This window comes from Sorex fumeus, unplaced genomic scaffold, assembly GCF_029834395.1.
Source record: "Sorex fumeus unplaced genomic scaffold, SorFum_2.1 ptg000061l, whole genome shotgun sequence".
Classification (NCBI taxonomy): domain Eukaryota; kingdom Metazoa; phylum Chordata; class Mammalia; order Eulipotyphla; family Soricidae; genus Sorex; species Sorex fumeus.
This window is the reverse complement of record NW_026606118.1, coordinates 59,077,026-59,084,589: the sequence shown is the minus strand read 5'-3', so window position 1 is coordinate 59,084,589 and position 7,564 is coordinate 59,077,026. Positions and strand designations below refer to the sequence as shown.

Sequence of the window (7,564 nt, the reverse complement as noted above, 5' to 3'; positions counted from 1 at the left end):
GGGTTGACCATGTGCAAGGCAAATGCCCTCCTTGCTGTGCTATCGCTCCAGCCCCCTGTGCCGAAGCACTTCTCAGGCTGGGTTCCTGGGCCAGCAGAACCGGCAGCCCCGCCTGGGTACCGTTTAGAAATGTGAGTTCTCAGGCCCCACCCCAGTGTGAATCAGGAGCTCTGCGGACAAGTCCCAGCAACTGTGTGTTTCGACAAGTCTTCAGTGCTTCTGGGGCATGCTGTTTTGGGGTGGGGAGGGCCGTTCCCAGCTCCAGTGCTGGGGGTCACTTCTGGCTGCGCTAGGGTCAACTCCATCCCAGGAAAATGTCTTTTGGTTTCACTTTGGAGCTCGATGTGGTGGTGCTCAGGGCTGACTCCTGTTCTCAGTGCTCAAGGGACCATATGGGGTGCCGGGGATCAAACGTGAGTCAGCCACGTGCAAAGTGAACTCCCTACCTGCTGTACTATCTCTCCAGCCCTGAAAACGATCATGAGTGGAAAACGTTCTTGTATTGGGGGCCACACCCGGCTGTGCCCAGGGCCTACTCTTGGCTGTACACTCAGGGATCACTCCTGCCGGGGCTCTGTGGTGCTGGGGACCAAACCTGTGTTGGTTACATGCAAGGCACGTGCCCTGCCCATGTACCATCTCTCTGGTCCCTGGACTGTTTTCTTTTATTTTTTTTTGGGGGGGGGGGGTCACACCTGGCGATGCACAGGAGTTACTCCTGGCTCATGCACTCAGGAATCACTCCTGGCAGTGCTCGGGGAACCATATGGGATGCTGGGAATCGAACCCGGGTTGGCCGCGTGCAAGGCAAACGCCCTACCCGCTGTGCTATTGCTCCAGTCCCTCTTTTTCTTTTTCTTTTTTTTTTTTTTTTGCCTTTTGGGTCACACCCAGCAATGCACAGGGGTTACTCCTGGCTCATGCACTCAGGAATCACTCCTGGCGGTGCTCAGGGGACCATATGGGATGCTGGGAATTGAACCCGGGTCGGCCGCGTGCAAGGCAAACGCCCTCCCCGCTGTGCTATCGCTCCAGCCCCTGGACTGCTTTCTTGTAGCAGGCAGGAGCGGTTTGACAGCACCCTCTATGTTCAGTGGCATGTCACGTCGAGTGGTCATCACCCAGAGACTGGTCGAGTGCGTGACTGGGATCGTCACAGTGGCCTGTGGTTCTCACACCTGCAGTGCCGAGGAATCGGAGAACCGTGGAAGGATACGGCACATTGCTCCTTCTGTCCCAAGAATTTGGAGTGGGGAGGAAACCTCTGGGGCCCCAAGAGAAAGCTTGAGGCTCCCTAGCTCAGCCCCCACCCTGGGCTAAGCCTCCCTCCCTCCCCTCACCCCCTCACCCCTGCCCCACCCCCAGCCCTCCCTGCCCACACCCCTGGTCGCTCCCAGGCGTTCCCAGGCATCAGTCCACAGCCGCACTGCTGAAAGCCAGTCCAAACCAGCCCGTTTATTTCCCAGCCACACAGGTGAGGGCCACCCTTTGGTGCCGCCCCAGAGCCAGATACAGCCAGAAGCCTGAGCTCCCCTCCCCCGCCCTCACAGCAGCTAAACTCTGGGAAACGCTTTGGGGGGTGCCAGACTGGAGAAGCCAGACTCCAGGAGGGCTTTGCTTCCAAAGCACCCTCGGTGTTCCCCCTAAATTCTCTCCCTGAGATGCGCTTCCGGTGGTCCTCACAGCCATAAGGATCCGGCATCGTGCATGCCCCACGGGGAACCGCGGGCCAGAGAGATGTCGCAGGCCACAGGCCCAGGCTCCATCCGGGAACGACCCCCAAACAGTGAGCCAGGAGAATCCCCATAGCAGCACAGCATATGCTCCTCCCCCCCTCCAAAAAAAAAAAAAAAGAATTCCCAAAGGAAGTGGCACCAAGCTGCTGGCTACCAGCCACGTCCCTGTGGGGTGCCCTCCCTACCCCTCCTCCTCCTCCTCCTCCTCCTCCTCCTCCTCCTCCTCCTCTGGGCCCCAGGAGCGCAGCCCACCACCTAAAGACGGCCGGAGCAGGAGTCCTGCTTCCCGCCATGTCTGGTGACGTGCTCCAGTGCACACCATCACCTTCAGTATAGGGGCTAGCTACATCTAGTGGCTCTAGGCTGGATTCAGGGGTCCCCAATATTTGGTGCTTGGGCCCTTTAGTATGAGGGGGTCTCCAGGGCTGAGATTGCTGGGGGACTGGCCTCGGGGCCTCACACACGAGTCGCCACCCTCCTGACATCTGCTGTGCTGAGCGGCCATGCCACACTCCCAGCCTTCTAGCACATTCCCCACCGACAGCCAACTCCTCTCAGACCGCCGCCTCCTCTCCGTGCTCCCAAGACCCCCCGTACCTTGGCCACATTGTTAGGGCTCCTTAATACCGAGGGCTGGGAGTGGGGGTCCCTTCCGCACCCCACAGGGGACAAGCCTCAGAGTCCCTGGGTCCCAGGCCCAGTTTCCAAACTCCGAATCAAGAGGTGAACCTTCCTCTGCTGCCTCCCACCCTATACTTGCTATGTCTCCGTGTTCTAGAACTTTCTAGCCCGCCCTGGGCAGCAAAGCGCCCTGGGGGGGGCAGCAGGTCTCCACCTCTAGTCCAGGCATCACCTTCGGGTGGCATATGGCGGACCGGGAGACCCACCAAGAGTGCCCCCCGCACCCCCGTCCCAATCAGTCAGGGCCGAACCTCGCACCCCCTTTCCCAGACCCTGCCCGCCCCCTCCTCACCTTTAGAACCCACCGGATAGCCCCACCTCTCGGTAGCCCCTCTACAAGCTAAGAGTACCCCGTGGAGGACTCCCCCATCTGCCCACCCCTCCCCCACGCGGCCGCCACCCTCCCCTCACTCATCTTCCCGAGGGGGCCCTGCTCCTTGCTCCTTGCCACTCTGTATTCAGGGAACACAGCCCCCCATGTCTGTGCCACCCCACTCCCCACCCCAAAAAAAGCAGATGCCCAGATTGGCCCCTCGGGGCCGGAGCTGAGAGTGCTGGGCTCAGGACATGGATTTCCGATGGGTCCCCGAGTAGCCGTAGGAGATGGGGTGACGGGTTCCAGGTCTCACGGTGAACGTGTTGATGGGGCCTCCGTAGTGGGGGGCGCCGTGGACAGTCCTGCGGGCGTGGACGGGGGGGGGGGGGGGGGGGGGAAGGAGAGAAGGGAGGTGAGTCTCTGCAGCTGGTTGGTCGCCCCCCACCCCCCACCTCTGCCAGGGCACGCGAGGGGAGAGAGGTGAGTGCTGTGGTGTCGGCCCCCTCAAGTCCCAAACTGTCAACCCCCTGTATGTGGGGAGGGGGCGTGAGGGAGGCAGGGACCCCTCCCCGCGGACTGGGGAGGACGCGTCTGGTTCCCTCTGCCGGGAGCTGCACACTCCGGGCCAGGGTCCGAGTCGCTTTCCACGGGTGTTGGGAAACACGCCCCCCGCCCACCCCGGGCAGCCCACCCTCAGCCCGCAGCCGCGGGGCGGGGTGGATGAGCCAGGTCGAGGGGGGCGCGCATCCCCGCCGCCGCTCACCTGGCGGGCCCCCCGTAGCCGAGGTCGCCGGCGCCCACCGCCTGGGCCCGGGGCTCCCCGCGGGCCGCGCCCTCCAGCGACATCCTGCGCGCGTGCAGCCCCCCGGGGGGCGCCGCGCGTCCGGCCGAGTGGACGCGCCGCATCTCGGGGCCGGCGGGCGGCGGGCCGAAGCAGTTGGGGGTGCTGAGGCTGCGCGCCGAGGGACCCCGGGACGGCGGCGCGGGCCGCGGGGGCTCCCCGACGTACAGGCGCTTCTTGATGAGCGAGCGGCCGGTGCCGGAGCCGCGCTCCCGGGCCCCGGCGCGGCCGGACAGCGGGGCCAGGCCGCCGGGCCGCGGCGGGGACCCCCGCCCGAGCCGGGACTGCGGCGCGGGGGGCCCGGGGGGCTCGGGCTCGCTGCAGAACTCGGGCGGCGGCGGGATGAGCCCGAAGCCGAACGCGGCGGCCTCGTCGTCGCCGTCGCCGTCGCTGTCCCCGCCCGTGCGGGACGGCGAAGGGGGCGACGAGAAGGACCTGGGCGGCGGGGGGCCCCGGGCGGGCGCGGGCCGCTCCTGCGTCCAGCCGCCGTCCGCGTCCCGGCGCGCGGGCGGCTGGCACGGGGCGCTGGGCCTGGGCACCACCGTGAAGGAGTTGGGCCGGCCCTGGGAGTAGAAGATGCTGTCGGGGGCGTCGGGCTGGCCGCCGCCGGGGCCCCGCAGGCTGCCGGGCAGCGAGGACCGGCCCGGGGCGGACCCTCCGGGCCGGCCCTTCTGCGCCCGCTGCCGCGCGGCCAGCAGCAGGGCCATCGGGGAGCCGCGCTCCACCGCCTCGCCGGTCACCGGGTGCCTGAGCGCGTCGTCCTGCGGGGCGGGGGGCTCCGCGGCCAGCGGCGGCCGGCGGGGGCTGTCCGGGGGGCCGGCCGACTTCTTGGGCGGGAGGGCCGCGGGGGGCCGGCGCCCTTGGGCCTCCGCGGGGGCGTCCAGCAGGGCCGGCTTCTTCCAGCGTCCAGCGGCCGAGCCCGGGGTCTTCTCGGCGGCCCGCCAGGGCGGCGTGGAGGGCGGGGGGCGCGGCTCTGGGCGGAGAAGCCGCGCGGGGGGGCCGCGGGGGTCGCGGCGGGGGCCGGCCGGGCCGGCCTGCGTTCGGGGCTCCGGCCCGCGTCCGGCCGCGGCTTGGGGGGCAGCGCGCCCGGGCCGGGCTTGGCGTCCCGCTCGGCCGGGGCCGAGGACAGCCGCGCCTCCAGCTCGCTCCTGATCTGCCGCACGCTGGGCGTCGCGCTGGGCGTCGGGGGGTCCGGGGGCGCGTAGTCCACGGGGGGCAGGGCCGGGCCGGGGCTGGCCTCCTTCTCCGGCGGCGGCGGCGGCTGCGGCGGGCCCGGGGGAGGCCCCGTCTTTGGAGGAGGGGGGTCCCTGGGGGGCCCCGGCCGCGGGTCGCGCCCGCACAGGTAGGCGGACAGCTCGCTGCGCAGCTTCTCCATCTGCCCGGGGTCCCACGAGCCCGCGTCCTGGGCCTCCGGCTCGTTCTCCGGGCTGGGGGGCCGGGGCTGGGGCTGCGGCTTGGGCTGCGGCTTGGGGGCGGGGGAGCTGGATTTGGGGGTCTTCGGGAGGCGTTCGGGGGCCGCCGCGGGGAGCGGGGGCGCGGGGGGCGGGAGCGGGGGGCGCGGGAGGGGGCGGGGGCGGCGGCGGGGCCGGGGGCTCGCCCTTCCTGGGGCTCGCGGGGTCGGGGTCCGCAGCGCGGGGCTCCGAGGACTCCCGGGACCCCCGGGACTCGGGGGCGCTGTCCGAGGAGGCGTGCGCGGCGGGGCGCACGTGGAAGCTGGGGGGCAGCGGGAGCCGGCTGGGGGCCTGCTTGGTGACCGCCGCCTCCCCCTCCTCCTCCTCCGGAGGGGACTCCTGGGTCTCGGGAACCGGGATGGACGAGGTCCGCACCGGGGTCGGGGGAGGCACTTTGAGCGAGCGGGGGAATGTGAGGTGGGGGTCCGGCTTGGGGCTCCCCCTGGGCTCGGCGGGGCTCCTGGGGGGGCTGGCCCCGGGGCCCTCGGGCTGCCGCCCGTTCAGGGCCACCTCCGACTTCCACTTGGTGACACCCCCGGGCGGGAAGGGGCGAGTGCCCGCGGCCGCGTGCGGGGACACCGCCGGGCTGGGGGGTGCCGGGGCGGGCAAGGGCGGCGGGGCTGGGATGGCCAGGGGCGGGGCGGGGGGGATGAAGTCGGGAGGGGTGGGCGTGGAGGGGGAGGGCGACAGCGCCCCCAGTGCTGGGGGGGTCGGCGGGGCCGCGCCGGGCGGGGAGGGGGGTTCCAGGAACAGGGGCGGAGGGGGCGGAGCGGTGGAAGGGGGAGGCGGTGGGGGCGGAGACTCCCCCCCAGGCGGTGGGCTCCCCTCCAGGTCCACGGGCGGCCGCGGGGCCGGGCCCGGGGGCGGCGGGGGGATGAGGGGGTCCAGGCCATAGTGCCCGGGCCGCAAGTCCCCCACGGAGCTGTACAGGCGGAGGTTCCCGTTGACCAGCGAGCCTGCAGGAAGGGAGAGGGGAGGTGAGGAGGGCCAGGCCCCTCCTGCAGCAGCAGCAGGCGGGGTGGGGGGGATTCCCAGTGAAGGAAGGTGTCCAGAGGTGTCCTGAAAGGCTCCCCTGTGCCCCCCACCCCACCCCAGAAGCCTCTGGAATGTTCCACGAGTGCCTGAGCCACTCCCACTCTCCCCAGCTGGGAGCCAGCATCCACTGGACACTCTCCGGCCAGCTCAGCGTGGGAGATGGGGGGAGATGGGGGCTGGGGGGAGGCCGGGGCTGAGACCCCTCACCCTCTCCACACCCCCTCGAAGTGACCCCTTCCTCCTTGGAGTTTCCCCCCTTTCGAGTTGGCCTTTGGTTTCTCACAGGGGCGGTGGGCAGTGGAGCTTTCCAGAAAGACCAGGGTTCAAAGCCCAGCTCTGCCACTTAGCAGCCGGCATGCCTCAGAGGCACTAATTAAACCGGGCTGAGCCTCGGTTTCATCATCCAGGAAATGGGCAGATTGTCCGTGCGGCCTCCTAAAACTGCTGGAGGGTTACAAGGGAGCCTTCCCTTGAGTGCAGGGAAAGGGCTGGGTGCAGAGCTCGGCAGGCAGTGAAGTGTCTGCAGATAGGAGCAGGCAGACCTGCGGGCTTCCCGGAGCGCAGGGGCGGGGCCAGCTGTCCACCTCCCAGAACATATATTCGGGACTGTGGATCCATGTGGAGTGTGACCTGGCCGGTGTGCACAGGTGCTGATGCAGCCCTGGGCTCTCGGGCTCAGCCCCCCCCCCCCCCCACCTCCGGCCTCCTGCCCAGGGTCTGCAGACCTCCCAGTCCCTGGGGACAGTATCTCTGAGGGATCCTCTCTGGGTAGCTAACAAAGAAGTCTGCCCAGCTCTCTGACTTCAAGGATCACACCAGCGGGGCCTGAACGATAGGACCAGCGCGTGGGGTGTTTGTTTGCCTGGCGTGTGGCCGACCTGGCAGCCTGTATGGTCCCCCAAGCACCACCGAGGGTGGTTCCTGAGTGCAGCGCCCGTGAGCAACCCCGGAGCACTGCTGTGACCCCAAAAGCAAACAAAAAGAAAGATCAGACGGACGGACAGCGGGACAGTAGGGGTGGGGGGTGGGTTGCAACTGACCCACCAGCCCCCAAAACCTGGAGCCAGAAGGCAGAGCAGCAGAACCCTGGCTCTGGCTTGGCACACGGAGGTCCCAAGGTCAGTCCCTGGCGATGCTTGCCTCCCCCCTACCCCCAGTGCCGTGGCCTCCCCAGTTCTACAGTAACCGTCAGACCTGCACAGCCAGACCAATTATCTCTGGAACTCGGCCCAGAGTCCTCGAGCACTACTGCACAGAGCACCCCAAAACACTCAAGGCTGCCTAAAGCTTTTTTTTTTGCTTTTGGGGTCACACCTGGTGATGCTCAGGGGTTACTCCTGGCTCTGCACTCAGGAATTACTCTTGGTGGTGCTCGGGGGACCCTATGGGATGCTGGGGATCGAACCCATGCAAGGCAAACAGACACCCTACCCGCTGTGCTATCGCTCCAGCCCCTAAGGCTATTTTGTTGTTGTTCCTTTTGCTGGAAGGCGGCTCCTGGCTT

General features: G+C 68.4%; 1 protein-coding gene across 1 annotated transcript in view; it reads right to left on the bottom strand.

The window, feature by feature from the left end:
• Positions 1-2,894: 2,894 nt before the first annotated feature.
• The window catches only part of CUNH6orf132 (chromosome unknown C6orf132 homolog), a 40,476-nt gene continuing 35,806 nt past the window's right edge, over positions 2,895-7,564 (bottom strand). Inside the window, exons 4-5 of the mRNA XM_056126418.1 lie at positions 3,497-5,981; positions 2,895-3,095 (exon numbers count right to left, since the gene is read on the bottom strand). Coding sequence (XP_055982393.1) covers positions 2,978-3,095; positions 3,497-5,981 — 2,603 coding nt within the window. The 3' untranslated portion in view covers positions 2,895-2,977. The remainder of the gene's footprint in view (positions 3,096-3,496; positions 5,982-7,564) is intronic.